General features: G+C 43.1%; 1 protein-coding gene and 1 long non-coding RNA gene across 3 annotated transcripts in view; one reads left to right on the top strand and one right to left on the bottom strand.

Moving 5' to 3' along the window:
• Positions 1–17956, top strand: part of LOC146776442 (uncharacterized) — a 327970-nt gene that overhangs the window by 186895 nt on the left and 123119 nt on the right. The gene's annotated exons all lie outside the window — the stretch shown is intronic.
• The window catches only part of CA5A (carbonic anhydrase 5A), a 192733-nt gene that overhangs the window by 67397 nt on the left and 107380 nt on the right, over positions 1–17956 (bottom strand). For both annotated transcript variants that reach the window (XM_085639434.1, XM_085639435.1), the window contains exons 2-3: positions 14898–15095; positions 4814–4932 (exon numbers count right to left, since the gene is read on the bottom strand). In XM_085639434.1, coding sequence (XP_085495560.1) covers positions 4814–4932; positions 14898–15095 — 317 coding nt within the window. The remainder of the gene's footprint in view (positions 1–4813; positions 4933–14897; positions 15096–17956) is intronic.

Raw genomic sequence — 17956 nt, 5'->3', positions numbered from 1 at the left:
CAGCTTCCAACTTAGCTTGTGAAGTACTATCACTAAGCGTACGTATTTCCCCTCAGGACACATTTAAAGCTATTCTCATCTACTGCCTCCCGGGCCCCAGAGGTGCGTTTCTCGATTCCAGTGGGACACTCCTGGAGGAGGGGTTGTGTGTCAAATCTTTTACAATATTGGGGGATTTTAACTTTCACCTGGAGGATCCCTCAGACCCTGATCATTCGAGGCTGAAGCAAATTATGAGTGGAGGGGACCTCGAGCAGCGGGTGGAAGGCCCTAACCATGTAGCAGGACACACTTTAGATGGAATTTTTTCCAATAATCCTAGCCTTTCCCTCATGGAGGTACTGCCTCTCCCTTGGGCAGATCATGCCGCCATTATTTTTAAACTATCACAGACCCCACATCACCAACGTAAACCAGAGCCCAAGGAGAAGATTGCAATACGGGACTGGAAAAATGTTAATAGCCTTGACTTAGGGAATCTTTTGAAAGCAACATCCCCAAGTCTTTCATACAAAGGGGAGGAGGCCACAGCAGCATACTCGGGATGGATTGAAGCCGCTTGCAGTAAACTGGCCCCGGTTAAACTGTATACCCCCCAAGCGAGCCCTTCCTTCAGCACCCTGGTATTCTGAAAACTTACAAAATCAGAAAACTGAGGGCAAGAGGCTGGACCGGGTCTGGAGAAAAGGGTACAATACCATCAACAAAGAGACTTATAAAACAAGTCTCTCTAACTATAAAAAAAAAAAAAACTACTAGTCGACACGACAAATGCATATTTTGCAGAGCAAATCAACGAGGCCAAATCCTCACCAAAAGAACTCTTTAAAACCATAACCAAACTTACAAACCCTGCCATACCCAACACACACAGTAGCCCAGCATTCTGTGAATCGTTAGCCTCCTCCTTTCGGCAAAAGGTGGAAGTGATCTTCTCCTCCTTTAGCCATCAGCAAAAAGAGGAAGCTGAGGTCTCAGATAGGCCAATGCCCATTGCCACCAAATCATCACCTCTATTAGAGGGTTTTACACCAATCGAGACTCAAGATGTAATTAACCTTCTGATGGCGACCCGATCCGACTCTCCCCTGGACCCTTGTCCAGTGTTGGTGCTTAAAGGCATCCCCGAGGTCATTGGCTCTATCCTTACTCCTTTGTTTAACATCATCTTCAAGTCAGGCCAGTTTCCCCAAGACCTGGAAATCGGCCTCAATACGCCCATTGTTAAAAAAGCCTCATCTGGATCCAGGGGATACTAACAACTACAGACTTATCTTGCGCCTCCCTTTGCCGGCAAAAATGATAAGAGTGCGCTATGAATGTGCAACTCAGCACTTCTTCAGGTCAACGGTTTGCTAGATCCTACGCAATACGGCTTTCGTGCTGAACACAGCACGGAGCTAGCCCTGATCAACGCCATGGAGGAGGTACGAGAGGCCGTGGACCAGGGAGGCGCTGCGATCCGGATTATGTTTAATCTGTCACCAGCCTTCGATACAGTCCATCACGACGTTTTGATGGAGCGTTTTTCAACTGCAGGGGTTCAGGGTAAGGCCTGGAATCTCCTGAAATCTTTTCTGGCAGACAGATCTCAAACAGTGGATTTGGGTAGGGATATGTCTAAGCCTTTTTTCCTTTCTTGCGGGGTGCCCCAGGGGTCGTCTTAGTCCCACCCTCTTTAATATCTAAGTGTGCCCGCTGGCCACCCTGAAAAGATCTTTCGGGCTTCAATTAACATCTTACGCGGATGACACACAAATTGTGCTGTCCTTACAGCGAGGCAAAGAAGTGGAAACTGGTTCAAGATGCCACGATTGCATGGAAGCCATAGCAGGCTGGATGTCTTCGAACTGCTTGAAACTCAATGCAGGGAAGACAGAAGTCAACATATTTGGCAATAACCCGAACATCTGGACGCCGGACTGGCGGCCTGAAGAAATGGGAATGCCTCCAGCCCCCTCTACGAAAGCTTAGAATCTGAGGGTAATTATGGATAATAAATTCACCTTTGGCGATCAGGTCAGCGGGGTTGTTTCCACGAGATTCTTCCTCCTTAGAATCCTGAGGAAAATAAAATTCTTTCTGCCAGAAGATAGCTTCAGGAGAGCAGTCACAGCGCTTATTCAGTCCCGGCTGGATTATTGCAACAGTCTACTTGAACATGCAAAAAAAACATCTGAACAGACTCCAGCTTGTGCAGAATGCTGCAGCTAGGCTACTCTTGGGCACACCTAGGTTTGTCTCAGTGAGAAAGGGACTTTGACATCTCCAATTCAAAGCGCTTTGCATGGTCTTTAAGTCCTTGATGGGGCAGCGACCCTGACTACCTGAGACAAAGTATACAATGGTATGTCCCCGGAAGAACGTTGTGTTCCTTGAAAGCAAAGCAAGTGACCGTCCCCCGAATAAAAAAAGCCAACTGGGGTGGCGGGAGTTTCATAGTTTGTGCTGCAAAAGCCTGGAACAACCTGCAAATGAATCTCAGGAAATCCACTGAGCTCCTTTCCTTTAGGAAGGGGCTGAAAACTTAGCTGTTTTCTGAATAACCCATATTCTCCTTGGTAACCACTTAGGCAGTACTACGCACCAGGACACCCTTGGGTAACAGTGCGCTTTAAAAGCTTCATTAACATAACATAATGGGTGCTGCCAATGCCCCCCTCCAAAAATTGCCACAGTCTTTTTGCCCCCCCCCCCCCGCGGGGCAGATGGGGGCAATAGGCACCAGAAATGTGTTTATGGGCATGTCAGGGAATGGCCACTTGGGCAAGAGTTGCTCCCCTTTTTTTGCGAACACATTTTTGCTGCTTCTGCCCCCCTTAGCAGCAGATCAGTGATATTTTTAGGCACATTTGCTCCCAAGGGGGGCAGAAAACCACTAGACACTAGCAAGAGAGTGACAGAGCACTGGAGTTCAGCTGATGGTCTGTGTTTACTGGCATTTGGGGGGGGGGGGTGTCTAGTGCTTGGATGGCGGTGTGCAGCAAGTGTCGCCTGGCTAGCGGTCTGCATGAATGCCACATGTCTGGCGGTGTGCATGAACTACGACTGACTGGTAGTGTGCATGGATGGCGCTTGGCTGGCGGTGTGTGGCTAGCGTGGATCCTCCAGTGTTTTATTACCCAGAATCCGCTGCAAACCTCAAATTTACCTAACAATTCACACTCTCCTCATATTCCTGTGTGGAAAATTTGTCAGATCACGGTTTCCCACCACAAAGCTTTTCCCTCAGTCTCCGGAAAAAAAATAATACCTCACTTGTGTGGGTGCCCAAAGCAGAGAACCTAAAAACTTATAGAATGAAAAACTGAGGGGGAACCAAAGTGGGTCCAAAAGGGCATTTAAAAAAATATGTTTTTAGGCTGACACTGCTTTGGGCACCCACAGAAAAGAGGTAACTGGTTTATTGGGAGAGTGAGGGGAATGCTGAGTGGTGGGAATTTTGTGCCAGCGTGGTGATCCCACAACTTTACCACACAGAAATGTGAGAAAAATGTGACATTTTAGCTAAACTGAGGTTTGCAGGGGATGCTGGGTAAGAAAACTTTGGGAGATCCACACAAACCACACATCCCTGGGAGTCTAGTTTTCAGAAATGTCTGGGTTTAGTAGGTTTCCCCAGATGGTCGCCCAGCCCGGACCAAAAACACAGGTGACCCCCATCTGTGACAAAACAACCTGTTTTTGCAAGGGAGACAAAGGTGTTTTTGGTCCCGGGCTCAGCAGATATCTAGTGAAACCTACCAAACCCAGACATTTCTTAAAATTAGACATCCGGGGGAGTCCAGGGAGGTGTAGCATGGCCGGATCCCCCAATGTCTTTAACCCAGAATACCCTGCAAACCTCAATTGTAACAACAACAAAAAACACAACAAAAACGAATGTTTCCCCCACAGTTTTGTGTGGGTAGGTTGTGGAATCCCCGGGCCCGCACAAATTTCCTACCACCCAGGATTCCCCCAGGACTCCAGATAAAAATGGTACTTCACTCGCATGAGTGGGCCAAGTACCCGCGACAGGCAAGAGCCCAAAACCTATTGAGGAGACATCAAAATGACCCATCACAAAACAACCAGGTTTTGTAAGGGGGGGGGGGGCACCTAGGTTTTTGGCCCCAGACTCGGCGGCCATCTAGGGAAACGTACCAAAGCCACACATTTCTGAAAATTAGACACCCGGGGGAGTCTAGGGAGGTTTGGCTTGCATAGACCCCTCACCATTTTCCTACCTAGAATCCCCATGCAAACCTCAAATTTAGCTAGTAAAAAAAAAAGAATCAAATGTTTCTCAAATTTCTGTGTGGGAAAGTTGTGGGATCACCGGGCTGACACAAATTTCCTACCACTCAGCGTTCCCCCTGTTCTCCCAATAAAAATGGTACCTCACTCGTGTAGGTGGGCCAAGTACCCAAGAGTACCAGCATGAATAGACCAAATAAGAAAACAAAGTAAAAAACAAAACAAAAAAAAGAAAAAAAACACATAAGGCCGTCTGTGAAAAAAGATAGACCAACATTAAGTTCAAGAGGCAGGTATTTTGATTAGAGTAGGTGTTAAGTAGCTCACTTTTAATGTGTGTGGGGAGGGTGAGTCTACACAAATGCAGGTCCACACAACAATGTGACAGTGGTACTGACTGATGAGTGCATAAATATGCTAGAGAACACATGGCATTGGGTTTTAAGAGCAGGTTAATTTTTTTGCTAACGTTTCTTTAAACGTATAGATACAAGAGAGTCATCCTCAAGGTTTGCTCAAGAACTTACATCAAATATTAATTTAACTAACAATAAGATAATGAAGACATACATACCTCTGCTGGAAACACTTTGCTGTCAACTGTGTGCTCCGAACCCCAATCATCTATAGCACCCCAGTGGAAATGAAACTGCTTGAGTTTGAACTGATTCTTCAGCGGTCCCCCTTTAATTACTGTAATAATAAATAAAGAATATTCACTTAAACATGGGCAGGAGCATTCCTGCTATGCAATTAGTGACCATACTATGAAGCACAATCTAACATGCATATAAAATAATACAAGCACTACTTTGGACTAATCCGTCTTATAAAATATATAAACCGAAATAAACTGAAGCAGATTCACTATAACCTGTTAAAATCTTTTTCGGTTCATTACATTTTTTTTCACTTACAAATAATACCATACAGGTCATGATTCTAAATTTGGCAACTAAAGATAATTTTTCCACACAAACGTTAACGAAACCTACATGTTTTTAAAGGACTAGATTGCAGTCAAAATCCTACAAGCATGAGAGAAAACATACCCTGTGGCTTGGTTTACAAAAAGATCAGTACGTTGTGTGGACAAGTACGCACCATAACAATATGTATAACGCAAAGTAGAAGAATACACATTGAATGGAATTTACTGTCTACAAGGAAAGGGATAAAAGTTATCATTCGTATTGAGACATATTATAGATTGTGTGAAACAAAACTGTTCTTTACTTAAGCAAAAAAACGGATTCATTTGTAATTGGCCTAGTCTGGTACCAACCACCACAGAGAGGAACCAGACATGTTGCTCCATTGCAAAATTCTTGCAGCTTGTAAAGAAAAATAAGTTAATTTCTTCATGATTGGAATTTTAGTATTTCAATTTGCCAGACAGTTGTTGCAAAAGCACTGATAAAACTACTGGTTGATTAAAGTCATTTTAGAGTGAAATGCCTATACCTTAACTTCAGGTAAATCTCCACAAATTCTGAGCAACTGTCGAAGTGTAAACTAAATGTATTCCGGATATAGGCGAGAGTGCACATATCTTTCTCCATATGTAGCAGGTCCCACGCCCTATTATTCCAGTGTAATTTTGTGCTCTGTTTCGCAATAACTTGTTAAGCTGCTAGTGGAAATAATGATCAATTTACCTTTATTGGAATATAGGCAGTGTATGAATAAGAAGCCACAGTTTTGGGGCATTTCTAGATTGCATTAATCAAATCACTATCCGCCCCACATCCTCTACGGCCATGATGCAATCTGACAGATAAATTTTGTTTTACACTATTAAGTGCAGTACCAATGAAAAAGCACAGTGAAAAGCTCATTTGTCTAGCGTGTTTGTTACAGCACTGGTTATTTAATATTCAATACTCAAGTCCCTGCATCAAGCATATTGGTACTTCCAGATTAACAGATTCTGTAGATTGGAGAACTTTGTATCATGCAGATATTATGAGCCTGAAACTTCTCAAAGACTGAATCAGTTTCTGGAGAGAACAAGGGACCAACCCCCCCCCCCCTTCTTTTCTAAAGAGTTTTGATTTGCATTCATAAAAGAAAAACATTACAACCATAATGTGAGAGAGTAATTGGATTCATAAAGTTTTAGACCCTTATATTAGAACAATCATCAACTCAGTATCAAGTGGAGATTACGCTCTGCAAGAATAATCAACGTGAATTTTGGACACTGTACAGATGAAGACAATGAGAATAAAGTCCGATTTGATAGTCATTATGGAAGTGGTAAATGTGACAATATAGTAATTATAAATTCAAAGTAACAATTCTCCACAACAAAATCAAGCAGCAGAAACAATACCGGTTTTTAAAAACTCCAAATATAAGGTGGCTTATTTGATCAGGGCCACCTTCCAACAAGCAGGATACAGCACTGTTGAACATGTAATAATATGCAGTTAAGGAATTTGCTCCTGCAGTCCGGTAGTTTGCTCCGTCTAGCAACCATGGCATGAAACGTGTCAAGGGAAATAAATAAAAAAAAAAAAAACCACACAAGGGTATGCATCACTCTCCTGTATTTGAAGGCCCACTGCAAGACCATGCAGTACGGCTACACCTTTTGAGAAATTAGCATCCTTGAACTGCTGCCCCACCATTTTCCTTACTCAAAGGCAGCCTGCATGCTTGTCTCAAAGTGATGGTTGGGGGGTCTCCATTTGATCCTACAGCACCTCTCAGAAAAGATATGATGGTATCTTTCAACTCAGAGTATGCTCCTTGTGTAAGCCTACATAGCAAACAAACATTTGCTGCCCGCTTATTGTTTTCCAATTAGTCTGTGGTAACGCGCTCTGTCACACAGAGGGTGCTGGTGTCGAGGGTGGACTTCCCCTCGTAATAATTATTATTAGTCACCAAGATATCCAAACATGGATTCGCCGCACACCAAGGGAACATACATCTCAATCCTTTATGTGCAAACGTGAAAATTATCCCACTTCCACCACACCGGGCCTTGTTCATGGTAATGTGAGTCCATCTTTCATTTCTCTTTATATAATCCCGGCCCATCAGCACCCGCTATGAGGCATTTTGGGCCACGTAGTTTCTCAAAAACAGGTTATGGTTCTACAAATATATAAACCAGTATTAGCAATGTCCATACTGGGTATTCTATTTTGTTAGTGTTCCAATGTACTGAAAGTTGCGCGGTGAATCCTGGTTTGGATATCGTATATATATCTGCGCAATCAAAGCGATTGGAATTCATTAACTCTCAAGTGGTACAAGAGGCAGATAGTGATCACCCCCAACATGGACACTCTCCAACCAGCCTTCAACACACAGACGAAGTCATCTGCCGGAATTGCCATAAGAATAATTGCAAGCTTGGCCTTTCCTGCAAAAATGAGCTCCTAAGGCCTCGAACACTCTTTGAAGTACCACCTCAAGAAGTATGATGGGAGGAGCCATGATCTTCAATCTTTCGCTGAAGTCAGGCCGCTTCTCTGCCCGATTTCTCGAGATCCTGCCATCAGAAGGTCTCACTGGTGGTGATTGGGTACTAGTTCCCCATATACCCACTCTTGATTTTTAATATCAAGTAAGCACCAAACAAATAAATGTATTTTGGGGTTTACATTGGTTTTTAACCTTTCACTTTATCACGGGTCCCCACTTAGTTTTTAGAAGTGCCTCCGTCTCCAGGTGTAGGCCCGCTCTCTACCAAACGTAGTTTCTAGAGAGCGAGGACTGCCAATGATGAAGCTAGAAAACTGGTGGTGTGCGAGGACAGTCCTTCACTTTTTTTTTTAGATGCCTTGCACCCCACTTAATAAAGTGTAGAGTGCTCGTTTTTGTGGAGATTTATTCAGGGTAGCTTCTTTTGTGTGTGCATAAGAGGTCTGGAGGCCAACTCACCCTGCACACCTGTAGCCTGTAGTACTCTCCCCTAGCAAGCTCTAGGGTTGTGTGTGGATATACAATGAGACTGACCCATTTAAGTATACATTTGTAATATTGTATGCAGTGTGCAAATGAAGTGTTATGTACTCTTTTTTAATGACACTGTTTAAATAATAAAATTAAAAAATTAAAGCATGGCTTTCCTTCAGCTTTCAAACTGACAAACTTTATCAATGCCTTGTAACTCACATTTGGAGGCCCAGGGAAAAAACTAGATGGCACCATCTTTCCACGCAGAATTTTTTTTATGCTTCAGGATGCCAATGACTTATTTCCATTAAAACTTTGATCCATTTTTGTACATGTTTTATTGGCCTGTTGAGTAACAGCTTCTGATATTGCACTTTTGTGAATTTATAAAGTGCACTATAACCCCACAGGGTCTTTTGGCATTATCGTAGTACTGAAAGAGATATTAAAATTGGAATCTTCGGGCTGCACAACAAGAGAAACTACAGCATTACCTTTGGTTGCAATATGTTGATGGGATTAAAAAGGTCTACAAGGTTAGCCAGCGATTCTGTATTAGTTTACAAAAATCACTAAGCATCACTTTTGTGTCCGTGCAAACACTACCCACGCAGATCACAACCCTTATGAAGAGCTAAACATATTTCATACTGCCATTACATGAATACACTTCTCTGTTTAACAGTTTGTGATTCATTATTAGTCTATCTGGAAAATAAAGCGATACCAAAGGGGATGATGGACGGAGCGTTTGAGCAAATCAAACACTCACCCCCAGTCAACTGATCTGGGTTTAATCCATCATGTAAATGTAAATGTATGTGTCTTGTAAAGCGCACTGCTGCCCTGAGGCGTCGTGGCGCTGTAGACCGCTGGGGAACCCGTCCTGGCTATCCCTGTGAGATGGTCCCTCCTGGGTATCTCCAAGGTGAAACCAGGCATCCCCGGCGAATGTGGGGGGCCGTTGTGGAGATGAGGCAAGCTAATGCCCAGAGTTGCCGAGTGTGTTCCTGGTTAGAGTAGGTACCGAGGCGAGAATTATCGAGTCCGTTTTTGACCCTGGTCCACGACCCTGCCGCGTCGGGAATTGAACCCTGGTCCCTGGCTGATTCTCTGCTTGCGGATCTGCCGCCTCTAACCAGTGAGCCACACCTCTCCATCATTCTTTAGCTCAGTCCACCACCCCAGTTCAGACATGGCCATATGCAAATCAGTCTGACCCTGTGCCTTAATGGCATTGGGAGCAAAAAAACGATCGATTTAGGCCCAGATCACTGTTCTGGGGTGAATGTATGACATTGTTCTGCATTATGTCCATCAACTGTTGTTTTTGCATTTATCTGGAAAATAAGATACTAGGCAATTTCCTTTGATTTCCTAGGCTTCTATACAAAGAAATTAAGAGTCTGAAGTATAAAGAAATGTTGGTGAGAGTTCACATCAAGGCGAAAGAGGTATGCAGAAAAGACACATTAGAAACAGTTTAAATAGCATTCACAGTTTTGTTAAATAACAAATAGGGTTATGAATATACACTTGATCCCAGTCTCTCACAAGGTAATAAAAAGGTTGAGCTGGTGATGCAAGCAGGTGTCAAACATTTTGAGCATGCATATACATTATTAAGCCACCTTCAATACCCAACAGAGCAAAACTCATGACAGTCCAATCTAAAGAATTTATTTAACTAGAGTGGCGTTCTTAACCTGCAAACCAATGCACAAAGAGGGGACTACGACCTTGAGAGAAACACTGCTATCCATTGTAATTATAGTTTACCCCAGAGCAGGAACTTCTTGAAAAACTTCGTCTCCCCTAACATTATCTCAGATTTTCTCTTGAAAGATGGTGGAGCATGAGGGCCCCTGTCCAGTTCAAATTTTTTTAAAACAAAATGGAAAATTTGCAAATAAAGTACTCTGAAATGTTACACATAAATTCAGCGAGTGTATTGCCCTAAATGAACCACTTTCTAATAATTACGCATTGAAGTGCCATGTCACTATCAAAGCTGTAACAGATGTGGCTGTTTACAAGCCAATTGCTTTTATTTAATGTAGGGAAAAGTAGTGTTGTACAAAATGAAGACATCAAAAATGCACACGTGCAAATTTCTCCAATCTCAAAAATCAATCAAGCCAGCCTATTCAGAGAAATAGTGTCTGACGATAGGTCACCAAATGCATCAACCTTGAACTCCGGCTATCTGAAAGGAATACAGAAACGGGTCGCAAATCGGACACACCGTCTGCTTTCATAACCTGGCTTTAGTGAAAGTTGAGGTGTGGAAATTCCAAGGGTAAGGAGGATAATTCTCTGCAATAACAGCCTCTATTTACTGTACAGGGCCAAGCTCTTGGAATCAACTTGATTTCATGAGACTCCAGAAATGTAATAGTGTTAAAACTCCTCATTGTTTATCTAGCCATCACAATCATTCCGGAAGTGACATAGGTTCAGTGTCATGGTAGGGAGAGATGTTTGAGAGATCAAAAGATAATCTTCAATGAGCATCTAATCCATAATCAGATAAGAAACTTAAACTCATCTTATGCTTAAGGCCCAGAGGGGAATCCCCTCATCATTCGGTATCCTGAAGCATCCTTTCCCCTCTACTATCTACAACAATGCATTGCTTACTGGCTAGGTTGGAGCTCTTGTAAATTCTAATAAATACATAAAAACATGCTAGAGTTGGCAAATCATAACCACTATTTAGAGCCACTCAATAGAAAAATGGTCGCTCATTCATATTATGGAAATCTTGCATGATCCCATGTGTATTGCCTGGCCTGGATTACACCTTCAGCCATGCTCAAAGGTATGTGCTACACGTTTACAATGCACAGTGAGCAATATACAATGGACTGGAAAACAGCCCACAGTAGGTACCAGTGGCTCACATTAAATTAAGCATTCCGCTCATCCCTTTTTATGGTCTGGCTTGACAGCATAGCTGTTGCCAGACTATGTGAGAACACCAGTAGAGGAGCTTCAGCTCTGCCCACATGTTGGGAGCCAGGAGTGCAGGTTTTGAATAGGAAGAATGTGTGCCTCCATAAAAAATGTTTTAAAAACGCGCTTGCTATCCACACAGTTGGGATCATTTGGTCTATTTATCCTGCTTACTAGCATACTAATCCAAGGGCCAGAAGTACAACGCTTTTTAGCGTGCACAAACGGGTCTCAGACCCGTTTGCCCACGCTAAAAAGCATGGGCCCATGTACAAACAGTATTTTGCGACTCACAAATAAATTGCGACTTGCAAAATACTGTTTTGCGACTATTAGGAAGGGGCGTTCCCTTCCTAATAGCGACTGCAGAGCTATGTACCAATGTACTGCGACCACAATGGAGGTTGCAAAACACTCGCAAATTTCCACCTACTTCAAGTAGGTGATAATGCAGTCGCAAATGGGAAGGGGTACCCAGGGGACCCCTTCTTTGAAAATGCATACAATATTCTTAAATGCAGCCCGTTTTCCTTGAAGGCAAACGGGCTGCTTTATTTAAAAGCAGTCACAGACATGGTGGTCTGCGGAGCCCAGCAGGCCACCATCCCTTGAAGGGCCTGTCATTCCCAATGGACTTGCAACTTGCGAGAGGCTCATTAATATTCATGAGCCTCGCAATTTGCGACCCCATTGGGAATCGCACACAGTGTTGAACACACTGTTGTACATGCCAAATAGCACCTCGCAAATTGCGAGTTGCAAATGCGACTCAATTTGCGAGGCGCTATTTGGCAGGTCATGCGTCTGGCCCGATGTCTTCGCAATATTTGGACATCACTTTAGAAAACATACATGGATAACAAGTGAAATCCAAACACAGGACCAGAGTGTCAATTTCAATCAGAACTCTTGCTAAACTAAACTTCACTATTCTAGGTTTTCTGCATTAGGCCACTAATTTTAGCACAAACTAAAGCTGCTAGATCGCACAGAGGAAATGCTGCATTTTGAGACATTAGAAAAATATAAAAACCATTGCCAGATGTAGAGAAGATATTTCTCATCAGTATTTACTGGATAAGACTAAACTGATTCTCCAGCCTAATAGGTATATACTATCATAATGAGAAAGACGGGAGGTTGTGAGTGATGAGTTCCTGACGTGCAAAACAAAGAGCCATTCAGTTGCCACAATGGTCAAGCCCCTTTCTACCTGCAAAACAATTAAATGCACTATAAACTCTATTCTAAGACAGTGTGACTTCACATGATGGAACTACAAGATCTACCTCACTGCAGAGATTGTGGACATGGAACCAATCAATATGAGGGATCCTGGGACAAGAGAAATTGCAGGTTATTCCAGAGCCGGAACACCTACTCTAGTTGGAGAAGCTCATGTGCTAACCTTTACGGGCCTCTCATTTTTTAGGCCTCACCTACTAAACAGCACAAGCTTTCTGGCTGCGAAAGGCCTATTATAGTCCGCCCATTACTCATGGATGACTTTGCTGTTCTCACCGGATAGCCTCTCTCCTAGTGTTTGTACCTCCCCTTGACCATATACTTTTTTAGATACTTTTGATTGGCTGACTTGTATCCTTCCACAGCTCACATTTATAGAATGACTTTTTTAGTTTTTTATTCAGCACTCCATGAGAGTACAAATGTTTTCTAGCTCTCTCCCTCGTTCCCAGTTTGTAAAAGCATAGCAACAGGGATATTTTCGTTAGGAAATGACTCAAGAGCAGGCTTTAAGGGTTGTTTTTGTTTTAAATCCAGAATGTTGCATGAAATAACAAGGCTTGTATTGCGCTGGGGGGGGGGGGGGGGGGGGGGCGGGTCATCAGCTGCATGGACTCAGCTGTCATATGAGACCAAAGGTGTATTTGCATGACACTTCCCATGGAGGCCCATAAATCTGCTCCCTTAGCTACTAAAAAGGCCCAAATGGCGAAATGTTGTGTAAAGTAAATTAGGCCTTGACAAGCTTTACATTGTAGCATTTCCTTATTGTTTTAAAATTCTGTTGAGTTTTCCGAGTGAAAACTATTTGGAAAAAAACATGCCATTTGCACAGATTGGAAACATGGAATTCGATATACAGTTCAGAGAAACCATAACATTTTCTTTTCCTCCAATATTTGATTTTTTTTTCCCTTTTACTTTTTTAAACAATACTTTCCAAACAAGCATCGGCAAAGCCAACAGCTCGGCTCTTACATTATAAAGGAGAGACCTAAGGCTTTGCCCATGCTTGCTTTTTTATTTCAAAACTATTTTTTTATTTATTTTGTTGAAGTGTTACAAGCAATGCATTGAACTATAGACACGATCATCAACTTACCAAATCTCCCTCTACCCTGCCGAGATCCTCTGATTCCCAATTGTGTTTTTGCTATGACTTCTAGCAATGGTTAACTTAATTTTATGTTGTTCAGTTTGAAGGCCCTCCAATTCGGGACTATGCTTTCTAAACTTTACACTATGGTCCATACAAACACCAAACATAGATCTGGCCAAATTATAATTTTGGAGCCTTACCACTCATTCTAGAACTCCAAAAGATAACCAAGAACAAGCACCATATCCGAATAAACATTAATTACAATGACAAGCACATGACACATTTTCACATGCAAATGTGCTCCAATCTCTTAAATACCAATAGTTCGTATCTGTTACCAGTGTTTATTTCCACTAAGAGATGCTACTAAAAGGAGCTGAATGAACAGCTAGCTATTATTCCAAATCATATGGAAAACCACTTCCTCTGGTGCGCCAAAACTTTAGGCTCCACATGAAACCATGCACATGTATCGGCTTTTAATAACTGTTTTAACCTGTGCCCGAAGTTGGAAAAGGAGTAAAAGTCACATTGAATTCGTATCAAACTAGTGCTCAAAAAGCTAGTTGCGCCTTCTGAACCACATCAGAGCCAGCTCCTGAAGAATCAAAGTCTGGTAATGGAAAAAGTGGCAGAAGCAGTTGAGCTGTGTCACACTGGTTTTAAGTGTAGCAAAGAATTTTTGTTTAAAATCTTCAGGTCAGTTATACAGGCACACACCAGCCTGAAGAGCCACCAAGACACACACAAACTGAAAGGGCAGCTCCAACACCCACAGGTCAGTAGGGAATTAGCGCCAAAGAACAGGGAGGAGCTCGGGTCAACAAATAAGCATCTCAAGCAAGTAAAAGCACTTCCACAAAATCTGCAGTAAAACTCTGGCCATGGGAGCTAGGAAGGAGGCTACTTAGTAACAATCCCTAGTAACAATTTTTGGTTCACAGTTTCTTCAACTAATGAACACTTTGGGAAGAAAGGCAGCCCAATAAAGTCCAAAAATCTAGCCCAATAAACACCAAAGCCTTAAGATGTAGGACGGCTGAATAGCAACATGAGAACTGCCCACCAGAAAGGAGAGACCCAACATGCCTGGTTCTGCCCAGGTCCCACATGCATGGATGGGGAAAAATAAAACAGAGGCACAAAGAGAAGCCATCAGCCAACCCAGAGAGGGACACCAGACCGAATAAGGACATACGGAAACTACAACTGCACACCGCCCCAAAAACCGCCAGAGAGCTGGGCAGACACGAATGCAGAGACCTGCAACAGAAAGACCAAAGATAACCCAGACACAGCCCTAGAAAGACGAATCTACAGTATGTCAGCAGTAAAGAACTAGTAGATCACAGGTCACTACTCAATTTAGCAGCGTGTTAAAAACGAAGCAAGAAAATAGCAAACTAAATTCAATAAACAGTGGTGGGGGGGGGAACCTTCATACCCGATTTGTCGGTTGAATCATCAAATTCCACCAGGAATGAATAGCCGTTGTTCCAAATCTGCAGGCAAGTACTTGGGTCATAGGTAATGGACAGAGGTTGCAGATGCGGATCAAAAACACTGTCTCTCACACGGATGTCAATCGGAGACTGCCGGGTTCCACCAGGAATTCGAAGTGGGCCCTGCCAAATCGGGTGCACTAGAAACACAAAATAATGCAGTTAGAACTCTTTTCAATTTGAACATTTGTAAATATTTCACTATCCTGACAATACTTTGACTTTCAGGAGGTACATAAACTATTAACAGAACAAAACATGAATACTGCACCCCTTGAGGGAGTTGAACAACCTTTTGCACTCGAATGGCAAGTCAGAAGTTAAGAGTTCTGATTTAGCAAGGAAGTGAGGCTTACCCTATTGATCTTTGCAACTTAGCTATATATATATATATATATATATATATATATATATATTGATTCCAATGGTGCCCTTCAGCTTTGAGAACGCACTCGGCAACTGCCTCCCGTGGGGTTTAAACATCAGCTTGTGTCAGCATTCCTGGAATTAAATCATCGCCCGACGCGTTTCAGGGTACTTCACCCCTTAATCATGGGCTGCTTAAACAAAGTTAGTACACGAATGTTCTCCTTTTAAAGACGTTGTTTAATTGGCTCATTATCCTCAGTGGGTTGTGCTTAGTGCTTAGAGCATGTTGGGACTCGTAGTCCTAAGGAGAAAAATAGTACCTTTCCCACAGTGGGTTCGTGCACTCTTTGTATAGTAAAAGTCCATTATTTTCCTCTTGTAGGCTCCCAAACACTGGCACAAGTTCTTTTCATCTGGCAGAATGCGCTGAAAGTGGTTTGAACACAGTTTTCAATCCTCAGCCTCTTAATATTGAAAGATGGTGCTGTTCTCCACGACGCAGGCCGCCGTGACATTAATTGATTCCAATGGTGCCCTTCAGCTTTGAGAACGCACTCGGCAACTGCCTCCCGTGGGGTTTAAACATCAGCTTGTGTCAGCATTCCTGGAATTAAATCATCGCCCGACGCGTTTCAGGGTACTTCACCCCTTAATCATGGGCTGCTTAAACAAAGTTAGTACACGAATGTTCTCCTTTTAAAGACGTTGTTTAATTGGCTCATTATCCTCAGTGGGTTGTGCTTAGTGCTTAGAGCATGTTGGGACTCGTAGTCCTAAGGAGAAAAATAGTACCTTTCCCACAGTGGGTTCGTGCACTCTTTGTATAGTAAAAGTCCATTATTTTCCTCTTGTAGGCTCCCAAACACTGGCACAAGTTCTTTTCATCAGCGCATTCTGCCAGATGTGTACTAACTTTGTTTAAGCAGCCCATGATTAAGGGGTGAAGTACCCTGAAACGCGTCGGGCGATGATTTAATTCCAGGAATGCTGACACAAGCTGATGTTTAAACCCCACGGGAGGCAGTTGCCGAGTGCGTTCTCAAAGCTGAAGGGCACCATTGGAATCAATTAATGTCACGGCGGCCTGCGTCGTGGAGAACAGCACCATCTTTCAATATTAAGAGGCTGAGGATTGAAAACTGTGTTCAAACCACTTTCAGCGCATTCTGCCAGATGAAAAGAACTTGTGCCAGTGTTTGGGAGCCTACAAGAGGAAAATAATGGACTTTTACTATACAAAGAGTGCACGAACCCACTGTGGGAAAGGTACTATTTTTCTCCTTAGGACTACGAGTCCCAACATGCTCTAAGCACTAAGCACAACCCACTGAGGATAATGAGCCAATTAAACAACGTCTTTAAAAGGAGAACATTCGTGTACTAACTTTGTTTAAGCAGCCCATGATTAAGGGGTGAAGTACCCTGAAACGCGTCGGGCGATGATTTAATTCCAGGAATGCTGACACAAGCTGATGTTTAAACCCCACGGGAGGCAGTTGCCGAGTGCGTTCTCAAAGCTGAAGGGCACCATTGGAATCAATTAATGTCACGGCGGCCTGCGTCGTGGAGAACAGCACCATCTTTCAATATTAAGAGGCTGAGGATTGAAAACTGTGTTCAAACCACTTTCAGCGCATTCTGCCAGATGAAAAGAACTTGTGCCAGTGTTTGGGAGCCTACAAGAGGAAAATAATGGACTTTTACTATACAAAGAGTGCACGAACCCACTGTGGGAAAGGTACTATTTTTCTCCTTAGGACTACGAGTCCCAACATGCTCTAAGCACTAAGCACAACCCACTGAGGATAATGAGCCAATTAAACAACGTCTTTAAAAGGAGAACATTCGTGTACTAACTTTGTTTAAGCAGCCCATGATTAAGGGGTGAAGTACCCTGAAACGCGTCGGGCGATGATTTAATTCCAGGAATGCTGACACAAGCTGATGTTTAAACCCCACGGGAGGCAGTTGCCGAGTGCGTTCTCAAAGCTGAAGGGCACCATTGGAATCAATTAATGTCACGGCGGCCTGCGTCGTGGAGAACAGCACCATCTTTCAATATTAAGAGGCTGAGGATTGAAAACTGTGTTCAAACCACTTTCAGCGCATTCTGCCAGATGAAAAGAACTTGTGCCAGTGTTTGGGAGCCTACAAGAGGAAAATAATGGACTTTTACTATACAAAGAGTGCACGAACCCACTGTGGGAAAGGTACTATTTTTCTCCTTAGGACTACGAGTCCCAACATGCTCTAAGCACTAAGCACAACCCACTGAGGATAATGAGCCAATTAAACAACGTCTTTAAAAGGAGAACATTCGTGTACTAACTTTGTTTAAGCAGCCCATGATTAAGGGGTGAAGTACCCTGAAACGCGTCGGGCGATGATTTAATTCCAGGAATGCTGACACAAGCTGATGTTTAAACCCCACGGGAGGCAGTTGCCGAGTGCGTTCTCAAAGCTGAAGGGCACCATTGGAATCAATTAATGTCACGGCGGCCTGCGTCGTGGAGAACAGCACCATCTTTCAATATTAAGAGGCTGAGGATTGAAAACTGTGTTCAAACCACTTTCAGCGCATTCTGCCAGATGAAAAGAACTTGTGCCAGTGTTTGGGAGCCTACAAGAGGAA

Source organism: Triturus cristatus, chromosome 12 (genome assembly GCF_964204655.1).
Source record: "Triturus cristatus chromosome 12, aTriCri1.1, whole genome shotgun sequence".
In the NCBI taxonomy this organism is placed as follows: domain Eukaryota; kingdom Metazoa; phylum Chordata; class Amphibia; order Caudata; family Salamandridae; genus Triturus; species Triturus cristatus.
Note: the sequence above shows the minus strand (reverse complement) of the source record. Positions and strands in the feature narration are given on the sequence as shown.